General features: G+C 42.8%; 1 protein-coding gene across 5 annotated transcripts in view; it reads left to right on the forward strand.

Moving 5' to 3' along the window:
- The window catches only part of LOC148018867 (uncharacterized), a 56,947-nt gene extending 44,893 nt beyond the window's left edge, over positions 1-12,054 (forward strand). Inside the window, exons 2-9 of one of the 5 annotated variants that reach the window (XM_087701128.1) lie at positions 10,369-10,489; positions 10,576-10,601; positions 10,683-10,763; positions 10,848-10,925; positions 11,025-11,100; positions 11,176-11,277; positions 11,364-11,411; positions 11,561-12,054. In XM_087701128.1, coding sequence (XP_087557254.1) covers positions 10,369-10,489; positions 10,576-10,601; positions 10,683-10,763; positions 10,848-10,925; positions 11,025-11,100; positions 11,176-11,277; positions 11,364-11,411; positions 11,561-11,613 — 585 coding nt within the window. In that variant the 3' untranslated portion in view covers positions 11,614-12,054. Of the gene's footprint in view, positions 1-10,368; positions 10,490-10,575; positions 10,764-10,847; positions 10,926-11,024; positions 11,101-11,175; positions 11,278-11,363; positions 11,475-11,560 lie in introns of all 5 variants that reach the window. The other 4 variants (XM_087701126.1, XM_087701125.1, XM_087701124.1 and 1 more) reach the window with 4 other exon arrangements.
- The last annotated feature ends 2,048 nt before the right edge of the window (positions 12,055-14,102 follow it).

Raw genomic sequence — 14,102 nt, forward strand, 5'->3', positions numbered from 1 at the left:
TCTGCGCCTGTCTCTTTGTGTTTCTGTCGTGGTCATACACTCTGTGTGTCGCAGTTTTCTTCACAACTAGAACATAGCAGCCTTTGGGGTTGGAACCGGTAAATGCAGCAATGTAAACACTTGAAGATGATTGTAGATGATCATGGACAACATTTGAAGGTTGGTTCCTCCAAGTGGAGGAAAGCAGTTGACGAGGGAGTAGCTACCGCTTCAGAATCCTTTGAAGATTTCTCCTTCTTCTTCTTTTCTTTCTTCTCCTTGTAGGGCAATCCTTCTTTAAGTGACCTATCTTGCCATAGATGTGACAAGTGGACTCCTTTTTTTAAAATCCTTCTTTGATTGGTCCTCCTCCTCCTTTTGGTTCTTCCTTTTCTTTTGAGAGGACTGACCAACCAAGGCCTCAGATTTAGAAGCATTGGTTCCTTTCAATTCCTCCTCTTGGTCCAAGGCTGTAGGAATCAACTCTTCCCAACTCAGACCACCCTGAAGCAATCAAGGCAGAATAAGAACCACTGAAACGGGGGGGTAACTGTGAAAGAAGAGTTATCGCCATGTCTTCAAAAGTGATTACCTACCTTGCATTTTGTACCTGCATTTGAAGTTGCCTCAGCTTGTTAATATACTTCCGCATAAAAGATGACTTGTGAACACTCATGGTCCTCATCTACACTTCCAAAGAAGCTCGTTTCATGACGGTCGTATGATTGTAAATCTGATCAAGCTCCAACCATATCTCGGGCAACCGTCGAATGCTTGATATGAGAAATAACAGCTGTAGTGCATGAGAGAAATAAAAATGAGCGAATGCGAGCATTGAGTTTGTCCCAATGTGCATGAGCCTTTGCCAACTCCAACTTATCATTGGAAGAGAGTTGATGAATAGCCTCCGTAACAAGCTCCGTCAAATCATAGGACTCTAAAATGGCAAGCATCATAACTCACCAGATGCGGTAGTTCTCGCCATCGAGCTTTTGATATGTTGGAAGAGCTGGTAACACGGTCATCTTTCGGTCTATGATCACTTTAAACTCTATCTTCGAATTAGAAGACATCTTCACCTACAATGCTTGCACAAAACACAAAAAGCAGCCCTCTCTGACCATGTGAATGCAGCCTACTAGGGCTCTTCACTGCTGCTGCTCCACCGGCTGGAGGTGATGAAAAGGTAAAATCTGCACTTGAAGGCCCAAAACACAGCTTCCTTTAATCTCTAACAGCAAAAATCAGAAGTAGCTTCAGCAAATTTGCTCCTTTCTCACATGCCCACACTCGTCTCAGTCTTGTTCTCATGGGCAGCCCTCTTACCTGTCCTTGAACGCTGAAAATGCAGCCTTGTTTCGCGCTGAAATCTCATCTTCAAGTAGGTCAGTCCTTCAATGCTCTGATACCATGTCAGAGTGAAGTAGTGCGGAAGCGTATGACCAAGACACACACACACACACACACACACACACAGAGAGAGAGAGAGAGAGAGAGAGAGAGAGAGAGAGAGAGAGAGAGAGAGAGCGTGCGTGCGTGCGTGCGTGTGTGTGTTTCACACAAAAAATCTGCCCTGAAGAATGTTGTATAAGGATGTAGATATGTACACGGGTGTAGAGAGTATTTCTGCGTATGTCTCCACCTCGAAGATCTCACACTTTGTGAACCCCGAGGGCAGTCTCCACGGTCAGCAGCCTGAAAACCTGAGAACACAACTGAAAAAGAGTGTGGAGACGGGGGTCAATAATTAGGCCACAAATTATACATGAAATAATGCAGGTTGGCTGCTGATTGGACAGAAATTGTCGGACTTGACATGCGTCACTTGCCTTGCTTGTCGCTTGCTGACGTTAGCTACCTGCCATGTGGACTGCGTGGTACACCTGCTGAAAACTGCTCAGATCTGAACCTGCCTGCTGTCCAGAGAATGCCAATCTCTAACTCTAACATGCTGTTGTCCATGGGACCAGCTGTAAACCATTGAAAACTGAGCATAATCTGATCATGAACTGATCACTTGCTGATCTGAGAATTGATCACACATTATTGAAAATGTTACCCCAAACTGATCACAAATTGATTAGTAACTAATGCAAAAATGATCCCATAAGTGACCATAAACAGATTTCAAATTGATCAAAAATTGAGCTGAAACTAATGAGAATTTGATTTCAAAACTGAGGCAAAAGCTCATACCAAACTGATTAGGAATTGATCTCAAACTGATGCAAAGTATAGTCTCAAAGCTGTGGTAATAACCATACTCATTCGCATACATCTCAAAGTGACTAGTACATTGAGTATGACCTCATGCAAGACATATTGTAAGCACAATACCTTGTGTTGAGAAACCCTTCACCCTTCACCCACTGTCTGTGTTTTTGTGTTTAGGGTTTGCGTTTAGGATTTGCAGCTCCAAAAAGGGGCGCCATCCTAGACTGATTGTGCCTATTTATAGGCCACTCTCTCATTCATTTCATTCAATCAGTCACTCTTCTCTCCAGCCTCTCCACTACCCTCACACCCCTTCAGGAGGACATTGCGGTTCGTGATTTGTAGCTGTCTTCATCATCTTCCTTGTGCTACGGCACCCTTGTTTCCTTGTATCACATTCACTCCATGATTCAGGTCTTCATCATTCCATTCATCCGAGTTTCTTATCTCTTTCCTTCTCTTCTCCATATTTGTCGAGTTCACTCTGTGTTCCTCCCTGTAAACTCTACTGTCTCGCTGGTATGTCATCTTTTGACATGGTATCAAAGCTGGATCTGCTCAAACAACGGCAAAGATCCTCCACTCCAATGAAGGCAAAGACTGGTGGCGAGTTCAGCATCCACTTCTCTTCTTCTTTTGCTGCGTTTTTACTGCGGCGTTCTACTGTGGCGTTTTTCCCGAACATTGATTGTTGATATTTTTGGTTTTTCTATAACCAATTGTTGTCTAAAGTGCAAATGTAGGTGCAACTCAAAAAGGAAGCAAAGATAAGATAAAAAACTCACACAATTTTTTAAAAATGTGATGGCATTGATGAAAAAGTTGCAATTAAAAGGGCTCCAATATGCGTAAATGTTGACGTACAAGGTATAATGACCTCAATGTTGATGATTTTGGGGAAATTTCGCAAAAGCCCCAAACTTGATCGATGAAATTTAGTGAAGTCAGAGCTTGAACGTGAAAAAATCTAAATTTCGGTGCAAGACCAAACAATTTTTGAGCATTGAGTGCAAAATTTCCAAAGTTTTTACAAGATTCAAGGTTTTCAGGGAAAAGTCTTAAAATTCTGAAAGAAATTTAGGGGAAATTGGGATTTACTACAAAATCCCTAAATTTTGTGCTTCATAGGGACATTGTGCACGAACATGAGTAATTTAAAGTGACTTGATGTTGATTAAGGATTGGGAACTGAATATTTTAATGAAAAATAATGTTGGGTGTCAGGCCGAAGATTTGCGAAGGTTGTCAAGACATTAAATGTCAAGTGTGATATGATGCAGGCTGTCGCCGCTGCTTGTCGACATGCCTATAGGTGTCGATGACAAAAAACGTGCTCTTGGTTGACTAGGCAAGGGACACATTGATTGTTCGTAGATGGAACAAGTTTGTTGGCACAAACTGGATTTGTCAAATCTGTCTTGAGCAATTTTGACGTGGCATAGGTTGGTAAATCTGGTCAACGCAGCATGTGATGGACCACATGCAAGATTTGATGAAAAATGTTGCGCAGCGCAGTGTGTTAGGCGATTGGGCAGGAGGTGGGATGGTAAGGAACTGGCTTGCGAGGCTAATATAAGGGCTGTAGGTGCAGATGCGACTTGTTGCAACAAGGTGCAGATTGTGCGCAGGTTGTCAATGAAGATTTGCAATACACAGCTGATTGAAAGTTGCATGTAGATTGAGAGGAAACAGAGCAGTCGACCTCGAGGCTCAGGCAGCTATGGCGGTGCGTGAGCAAGGTGGCGGTTGAGAGGTATGGCTCTAATACCAATGTTAGGTCAGGGTTTAACAATATGCATGCACTCACACATAGTCATAGTAAACAAGTGAATAGCAAGAGATAAGGGAATGCTAGAAGGTCACGTGCACTATGTGAGAATGAATGAAAGTACAATCCCTAAGGTATTAAGTATCACAACCACTGACGGGTGTTTACATGGGGAAAAAACCATTTTCCAGCTAGAAGGTAAAAAGTGCTAGTGAGATAAGGGAGTGTTCACACCAGAACATAGGAGGAACACGATAAGTGTAACGTGCATATCGTATGGTTTTACACATGTAGCTCTGAAACTATATATATGTATTAGTTTGCATTAGAGTACATTAGTTTGCATCAGTGTATGATCATCGGAGATTGATTATCAATGCTGGTTTTCAATGGACAATCATGGGTTCTCGGTGGTATTCCATTGATTTTGTGGGTAGCAGCATGTTTTTTGAATGCCATTGATAGTTCAACCATGGTTTGAGATTTGGTGTTGTGTCATGCATCCTTGGAATAAACCATTTATAGAAATTATGATTGTATTCTAATGAAGCATGCTCATCAAGAAGTTGTGGGTCATGGGTGAGACAATGAATATATCTAGTGACATCAATCATTATGTCTCATTGTCCTAATCGACTTGAAATGTGTAGCTCTTCCTCTGAAAGAGTTTTGTTACACAAGGAATCAAGTTTAGCCAATTTAGAAATGTTGAAACCACGGACAAGTGCAAGCACTTGGAGAGATGTACTAGACATGCTTTGCTATGGTTGTTTGACTATAACAATTGAGATATGCTAATGGAAAATGCATTCTATGAGGTAACGGTTTTGGATTCTTCATAAGCCTTATGTTATATCTATGTTAGTTGAAAAATTTCAGCAAGTATTTGGCATTAGCATGGTTAAGTAGCGATAGTCAATGTTGTTTACATTATGATGCCATTTGGAAAATTCCAGTGCAATATGCTTTGCTTTGGCACATTGCAATGCAATAGAGGACGATTGCAAGGATTTCAAGGGGGAGGTTTGTCATTTCGAGGACATGAAATTTTAATGCTTTGTTGAATATTTGATTAAAAGTGAATCAAATGTACAAAGGTGTCTTACACATATGAGATGCAAGTTAATTAGTTCATCATGTGGGACCTAGACCTCGAGATATCAGTTGGTGCCAAAGGCAAGAGTTGTAAGAAGTCATGCTTGACAAGTACTAGGTGGCACTTGGTGCCAGCTTTGGGCCTAGACCAATTTAAATATTAGTAGTAATATTAGAGACTAGGCATTTATTAATTAATTAATGCATGTCTAAGAGTCAATGACTGCTTAGGGATACGTGGGAGACAAATTGTCCTAGCCAATTTAATTATTGGTAATAATTATTGAATTAATTAAAAAAAATTAATTTAATAAGTTGGATAATGCTAGAAAATGGGATTAGAAGGTTGCTACTTGGCAAAACTTGCCCATATCCTTGGAAAAAACGTTTTTGAGGCTGAGAGAGAGAGGGAGAGATTTGAACCTGGCTTAGCGGGTTAATAAAACAAGTGGCGTACCCCTAGGGTTGCCATTAAATTACAAAAGAAGAGAGAGAAGGTTGCCTTTTTTGCTGCAACAGTTAACAAGCCACTCTCTAGGAGTTGATGAGAAAAGAGACTAGAGTAGTAGATGATAGCGGTTTGAGGGTTGTTTTAGCTAGGCGACATCATATTTGGGGTGCTCCATCAATGGAGACAACTTTCATGGTTGTCTAGACAGGGGAACAACTGATTTTTTCCATTTTCTCGTGATGAAAGTCCAAATCTTCTCTCTCTTTAGCATTCTCTCATCCTCCAGCCATCTCCCAATTTATCTCAGCAAAATCCAACCATTTGAGTCATTAGAGCTGGATATTTTGGTTAATCTTTGTTCTAAATCTTAATTTATGACAAGTTCGACAGTTGCTTTTTGAGGTTGTAGAACTTGAATTCCAATAGTTGAAATTGAAGAATTTTAGGGAGATTCAAGATGCAGCCAGTCAATATTAAATTTGGGGTTAAATTTGTCTCGCAAAGACTAAGATAAAGGCCAATCCCTGAGCAAACCAAGGGGCAAATTGGTTACACTAGTTCTCCCTTTCTTTTGAGAGGTGTGTCAAAAGATGACGTACCAGCGAGACAATAGGGTTTGCGGGGAGGAACACGGAGTGAACTCGGTAAACATGGAGAAGAGAAGAGAAGAGAGAAGAAACTCTGATGAATGGAATGATGTTCTGAATCATGGAGTGAATGTGATACAAGGGAACAAGAGTGCCGTAGCACAAGGAAGATGATAAAGACAGCCACGAACCACGAACCGCAATGTCCTCCTGAAGGGGTATGAGGGTAGTGGAGAGGTTGGAGAGAAGAGGTGACAAACTGAATGAATCAGTTGTAAGGAATGAATGAGAGAGTGGCCTATAAATAGACACAATTAGTCTAGGATGGTGCCCCTTTTTGGGACTGCAAACCCTAAACGCAAAATGTAGAAATGCAAAAACGCAAACTGCAGGTGAAGAGTGAAGGGTTTCTCAACACCCCCTCTTAGGTCCAAAAAGGGGAACAAGAGGAGTGAGATGGAGATGCAATGCTACATGCTGAAGAATGCTCATGCAGCAGGTGTCACTTGGACAGTGTCCCTCGTGGGAAAATTGTGCACTTGCCCAAGCGCCCTAGTACAAAGATGATGAAAACATGCAATGCATAGGAAGAATGTCGAACTTTGTGTGGTGCCGAGAAACATAAGAATATGCTTGTACTCGATCTCGGGAGGTGGCTCCATGTTGACCAAGTGACCAAGGCAAAAAGAGAAGAGGAGGAAGATGTAGAGGATCCCTAAGATCCAAGATTTCCATCGGAAAGGGAACCTGCAGTAAAGACTAGTAGATAGAGTGAATTGAAGAACTCGAAACACAACCTTAGGAGAGAAGCCACTAGCTCTGTGCATCCATGCTGGAAGGAATACGAAGGTCTCGTCACCAAGTCGCGGTTGAACCTCCGAGGTCCCGATCTAGGTGGTACTTGAAGATCCTAGGTATCAATAGAAGAGATGACTGGTCGAAGACAGCCACCCCCAAGAAAGTAGAGGATAGGTGAAGAACGTCATGTGATTGGTCGAAGACAGTCACCCCCAAGAAAGTAGAGGATAGGTGAAGAACGTCATGTGGAGTAGGTTCCCCCTTTGAGGTGGGAGGTGGAGGGGCCCCCGCTGAAGTCGAAGAAGAAGTAGATGCCCCTTCTGAGGGCAAAGAAATAACATCCCCCTTTGAATCCCCCTATGAAGTAGATAGGGAATCCAAAAACTCATGGATCACGGACTTCGAAATGTATGATGATGAAGGAAGTGCCGCCGGTCGTGTTGAAGAAGGTAGCTAGGGTGTTGAAGAGCTCGCAGAGGTAGCCTCTCGAACATGAGTAGTTGAGGGTGGGGCTGAGAATGAGCAAGAGGTGGGCAACAGTTGTTGTTTCACAGTGGAGTAGACTGGGTAGCCGAAGAAGCGGAAGGAGTCGAGCAGCCACTGTCTCTTGAAGGAGTAGAGCGACGAGGAGACGGTATCAAAGGATCATTGTCTCTCGATGGAGCGGATTGTAGATCCGTAGTTCGTAGAAGACACTGTACCTGAAAATAAGTGGGAGAAGATTGCTGCTGGCATTGTGACGATGTCCAGGAGGTTGTAGCGCCAATTGATCCTCCATGTGCTTGAAAGGACTTAGTGCGCATCAGATGCGTCTTATTCATAGAAACAGGGAACGGCCGTTCCGGCCTGTAGGAACGGCCTAACGCGTTCCAAACCCTCCAAGGAGGTGAAACGGCCAGGGAACGTTCCCTGCCGTTCCCCCTGCCGTTCCCTGCCGTTCCCTGCCGTTCCCCCTGACGTTCCCTGTTTGGAACGGCCGTTCCAGGCCTGTTTACTGCTGAAAATTGACGTTTTTTCTTGTTTTTTTTAAAAACTTGGGTCATAGTCCTTCTACCACATATTCACCCATCTCCATTGTTTAATGTGCATACACTAATCTCTCTCTCTCTCTCTCTCTCTCTCTCTCTCTCTCTCTCTCTCTCTCTCTCTTTCTCTCTCGGGTTGAAGATTCAAAGTGTCAAGACAACCCACAATCTAATTAGGAGTCTATGCAAAGTTCAAATTTGATGCATTATCAACTCTTGCAAATCAGAATCAAATTTCAGCCGATCCTCAATTCCAAGGTATTCATCCATTTATATTGTCTAATTTCAAGGGAAATTGGGATAATTGGGGCAATTCAAGGCAATTTGGAGCTATGGGGTTAATCGAGTAAATGTTGGGACATTTGGGTCAATTTCATGCATTGACGGGTATTGGGGCAATTAGAGGGACATTCTTTGGGGCAGTTTGGGTCATGCAGGGCATATTTGGGGCACTTAAGACATGTGCCATTCCCCCCGTTCCCGTTCCCCGACCTTGGACGTTCCCCCCGTTCCAGGGGGTCCCGTTCCTTGTTCCAGGTAACTATGGTCTTATTGCCTTGAGCATAGTACTCTGATAGCCGATGCAGAACAAACTCTGTGGCCTACAAAGGAGAGGTGGGACAAGGAGTGCCTGGTGGAAGACGCATATACTCCGGGGGGGGTGGGGAGCAAAGGTCGAAGTCGGCAAGCATGGGTGGTGTGTCCCGTGATGCCACAGTAGGAGAACCCAGTAGTCTGGTCATCTGTTGGTAAAGAAGCCATGGATACTAGTGTGCCTTGCTGAAGAAGGAAGAGGTTAGCCACCATGAACTACGAACTGCAATGTCCGCCTCAAGGGGTGTGAGGGTAGTGTAAAGCACGAACCGCAATGTCTGCCTCAAGGGGTGGGAGGGTAGTGGAAGGGCTGGAAGTGAGCTGCCAGTGGAAGGAGGATGTGAGCAGCAGTAAGAGATTGCAACCAGTAGAAAAACGCAGGTGAGGAGAGAGAAAGAAGGCAGCACAGCCTGTAGGAGAGAGAGAGACTAAAAACGGAGGCAACAGGAGAGAGACAAAAAACGCAGGCATGACAGCTTGTAGGAGAGAGAAAGACTAAAAACGCAGGCAGGAGAGCTTGCAAGAGAGAGAAAGACTAAAAATGCAGGCAGTAGGAGAGAGAAAGACTAAAAACGCAGGAAAAAAACAGCAGTAGCAGTCAATATGCTGAAATCAGCTCCGAACAGTGTGTGATAGGCTGGAAACATGTGCTAGACTGTAGATAACAGCAAGGGACAGCTAAAGTTGCGATATCCTCCGCGAAAGGGGTGTGGGCAACAAGCTGAAAGCACTTGAAATCTGCAAAGACGAGATTGTTTTCTAAATGGAGAGTGATCAGCAATAGTTGTTCTGCTGTAAACCGCTGCAAACTGCGGTTGGAAGGCTGGAAAGGTCATTGCCTTCACTGGAGTGGAGGATCTTTGCCATTGTTTGAGCAGATCGAGCTCTGATACCATGGCAAAAGATGTACCAGCGAGACAGTAGGGTTTGCGGGGAGGAACACGGAGTGAACTCGGCAAACATGGAGAAGAGAAGAGAAGAGAGAAGAAACTCTGATGAATGGAATGATGAAGTTCCGAATCATGGAGTGAATGTGATACAAGGGAACAAGGGTGCCGTAGCACAAGGAAGATGATAAAGATAGCCACGAACCACGAACCGCAATGTCCTCCTGAAGGGGTGTGAGGGTAGTGGAAAGGCTGGAGAGAAGAGGTGACGGACTGAATGAATCAGCAGTAAGGAATGAATGAGAGTGTGGCCTATAAATAGGCACAGTCAGTTTAGGATGGCGCCCATTTTTGGGGCTGCAAACCCTAAACGCAAACCCTAAATGCAAAACGCAGAAATGCAAAAACGCAAACTGCGGGTGAAGGGTTTCTCAACAAGGTGGGCCCTTCCCACTTTAGTGTGTGTGTCTACTAGTCAATGTTTTTCCTTTCAGTTCTGTGTGATCAATAAAAAGGGGTTGAAAGTCTTAAATATCTATTGCAAAACCCTGCAAGCTTCCTTTCCTGTGAGTGGTGGGCCCTTCCACTTTCGTGCCTTGTTCTTGTGTGTCTACTAGTCAATCTTTGCCTTTCAGTTCTGTGTGATTGATAAAAAGGGGTTGAAAGTCTTAAATACCTATTGTGAAACCCTGCAAGCTTTCTTTCGATACTATTTCACCTTAGGTGATAGTGATCACAGGTTGAAATCTTGCTATTTTGATTTATAATGGATTAGTATTTCTATTTATGTCAAGTGTGATAATCTGTTCCCTGAACTTGTGGCTTATGTTTCGTGTAAAGTGAAAGGGGATATTGACAAACATGTAGTCATTGTATGTTTGGCCTTGGACTGCAGTGCCTTATTTGTTTTCAGGTTTTTTTAGCATCACCACACACAAGTTGAAAGCTCTGTTTTTGTATTATTCAACAGGAAGGTAGAAGGGGTCCAGTCATAGAAGAGCTTCCAGATGATCACGAAGAAGCACCCGAGGAAAAATCTCAAAGCAGTCAGAAGCCAATCATCGAACATCCGGATGATGATACAGGGCCAGGTATGGAAGCGAATCAGTTCAGGAAGAAGCTAAATTGATGAAGTTGGATATTGTGGAGGCTAATTTACTGTTGTCAATGCTTGAAGGTCCTGCGCATCAAGCAAGAGAAGAGGTACGGCAGATTCGCTCTCTTCAAGCTCCTTCAAATAGTCGCCACGAGACAACTAGCAACTTTCAAAGTTTTTCCTTCCAGAGTTCTTCAGTATCATATGGTGGTGGTGGTGGAGGATCATACTACTGTTCATCGTCATCAAGGAGAGTGGGACCTGATGGGGTATGTGGTTCTACTTTTGAATGAAGTTGAAGCTTATGTAATTTTGTTCTGTAATGAGCAATTTCCAGGAATGTGTTTCTTCAGGTTAGGGAAGAAGAGCACTTTGAGAAAGATTCTTCTGGTAATCAGAGCAGGATGACAGCAAGGGGAATGCGTGATAAGGTGTCTTTTTTTTTTGTGTGGATATAGACAGTTTGTCTCATAAGACTTTCTCATGTCTTGCATGCTGAACCAAAAACTTTTTGATAATGAATCAATCAGGTACATGCTTTTACCACAAAACGCCAGTCATCTGGTCCAGAATCGACCCTGGAAACACTCCACAACTTGACTCCAGGTACATGTTTGTGTAGAAAGTTTACAGTATCTTGTTGTCAAGACTGTCTCAACACTTTCTTCCTTCTATTTGCAGAGGAGGCACCACAATTTGATACGGAATGGGAAGCTCGGGCACAATATAGTCTTCCTGGTCGTGGTCAAGGTCGTTCAATGACACTAGAAGGCAACAGAAGCAGTAAGTTTGTGGTGCTTGTTTGCATGCAGCCTGTTTGCATGGGTGTGTAGGATTTAAGTGAACTTGCCACTTTCATTCAACTGCAGGAGTGACTCGGCAAGTACCACAAGCGCTGCCGTACAACAATGATGAAGGTCGTCAACATGCATGGCCTGGCGCCAAACGTGCTTGAAGAACTTTTAACAGTTGTGTCCAGTGTGCGTACAGTGCAGATACATGTGCTGGTGTTGTGAGCATCAGGCTAAATCTTCTATTATGTTTTTATTGTTGCATTTTTGTGCAGGCTGCTCTGATGGAAATCAACCGCCAAGGAAGCAGTTAAAGATCTCTAATTAGAAAATGTATCGGGCAGTGACACACATTTACTGTACAGATTTTTCTCTCTATGCAAAATCTTTGGGCTCAACATGTGTAATATGTTGGGGCAAACTGACAACTACGAGTATGCTGTTCAGAGCTCCAGTGCAAAATAAAGTTTGAACCAAACAAGTAGAATGAGATGTCAAAGATTGTCCCCGGTTATGCATAAGTCTAGAGATAAAAAACAGAGGGAAAAGCCGTTATAGTTTGCAAGGACCCATAATGTATAGCAGGTACAATAGTGGAAACTCTGCCATTGTGTGCTTTAGTCTAATTAACTTACATGGGCAGCAGTGTTGGATGTCTTCAGTTAGATCTCCCCGTACTTGTACTGATATAGAGATGTGGTGATTTTGTCTATGCTGAATGAATACTTTTATCGTATTTGAATGAAAGAACTTGAGTTTTTGGGCTAAAGTCTCTTGATCCATATTCTTTGGATTTGTCAGGACACCGTCAATGAAGTTCAGAGCAGTGCTATTAGCCATGATTGAATCTGTGTAGATGAGCTTCAAGTCAAATGTATGTGGATCTTATATTTCACCCTCAGGACTCTGTCAATGAAGTTCAGAGGAGTATGATTAGCCATGATTAAATCTGTGTATATAAGTTAAGTGAAATGTTTGTGGATCTTATATTTCACCTTGAGAGTGAGATGCTCTAAAGTAGGACTGTCTGTTAAGGTGGTACCATGTAAGATGTCTTCCAACTATTGTCCTGCTTCTCAGTATGGCTTACATAGCCATTGATGAATTCAATATGTTCATGAGCTTGCTGCTTTTTTGCGTGGAACTGGTTATAAGAGGAGTTTACTGAGTGATGTAGCAATCGCCAGGTGGTTTGACTTTTTACTACATTTTGAAGGTGGCTGAAATGGGAGTGACAAAATTGTGTGTGGTCTCTTAGTAGCGTCTGGGCAATGGGTTGAAGTGTGCTCCCGAAAAAAATGAGGTTATGAATTTTTGAAGCCATGATAAATCTAGATGCCAAAACTGAAGTAGTGCTCAGGGCTATTGAGTATACAGGCCCACCACGAGGTCTTTGGCTAAAAGCAAAATGAGAATACCACTAGGGTCTATTTGTAGAAAACCCTTAAAAAGGGCACACTCAAATGTTTGGGTGGAATGAAACTGTTCAGCCACAGCACAATTGGCCTCGATATACTTGAAAAGGACAAAGTTGATAATGAAAGGATTGAAAATGTTAGGGCTCTATAATATTCCCCATTAACTTAATTTAATGATGGGGATCACAAATAGACACCCTTTCTTACATTTTGGATGGTGCAATGAGTGTTTGTAATTTGGTGTAGAAGTTCTGGACATCATCTCTTGGGAGATCCACCGAGGATTGGTATTCCACCTCCAAAGAGGCATTGTAGCTTGTCTAGTGACATTGTTATAGCTCCCAAGAAACATATTTGATCGATAAATTTTTGTAATATTTGGATATAGAAGTAGAAAAGTTGGATATCAAGAATATGTTGATTGATTTCACCCTTGTGCTTGATTGTTGGAAGGTAACCGGCATGAAGAAAACCTTAGAAAAGAGCTCCCAATGTAAACTACTTGATAGCTCTTTGAATGAAGACTTCAATTTGTTATCCTCTCGGGTGGTTGAAAATATACCAAATAAATGATGGGGATGAATACTTTGATCATGTGATTGGGATATGAGCTCCACTTATAGAGATGCTTGGGGATGTGCCCTTCTTTGGATATGCCACAAACCTTGGGAGGATAGAGATGATGAAGACTTTAGGTGTGTAATTCTAGCTCAGTATTGCAGGACAACTATACTCCAAGAAAGATTTCTCTCTTCTTTGGTTACTAGCACATGGGAGTTTAGTATTTGACACATGACTTGGCTATGGTAGAGCCCTTATCTCTTGTGCTAGATGCGGGAGTATGAGGGGAGAAGAGGCATTGCATATGGGATTGCCTCAAGGGCACAGGAAGTTTGGAGGAGAGCCCTTATGATGGTGTTTCATGGCATTGTAAGCTCTATGAATGGTAGGTGGGGAATGGTTGCTTGGGTCACAGATGGAGGTTTAGCTTGTGGATATGATATGTACAAGGGTGTCATGCTTATCTTGTTATGACAACTTGCAAGTAGGATTAATATGCTACACTTCTTACATAGTGTGGACATGGGGGGCTTTGTCACAAGTAGAAGCTCATAGCTAGCATTATTGCTTGGGATATATGGACAACTAGATGTAGTTCAAGTGTTGATGTTTCGGGCATATCTACTCCAAAGAGTCTCTCCAAAATTTAGATAGATTGTACACTTTGCGTGGTAGATGGGAGGGGATACAGGGTAGTTCGGGAGGTTGAGAGGAGGAAGAGATGCTTTTCTTAGAACACGAGATTCTAACACTGTTTCTTTGCCAAGCCACATGGTTTGGTACCATCATAGATCTCCCTCAATTGGCTAATCGTTCAAGCTTTTGCACTAGACTTTCA

Source organism: Lygodium microphyllum, chromosome 20 (assembly GCF_053477565.2).
Source record: "Lygodium microphyllum isolate KBCC chromosome 20, Lygodium_microphyllum_v1.1.10, whole genome shotgun sequence".
In the NCBI taxonomy this organism is placed as follows: Eukaryota; Viridiplantae; Streptophyta; class Polypodiopsida; order Schizaeales; family Lygodiaceae; genus Lygodium; species Lygodium microphyllum.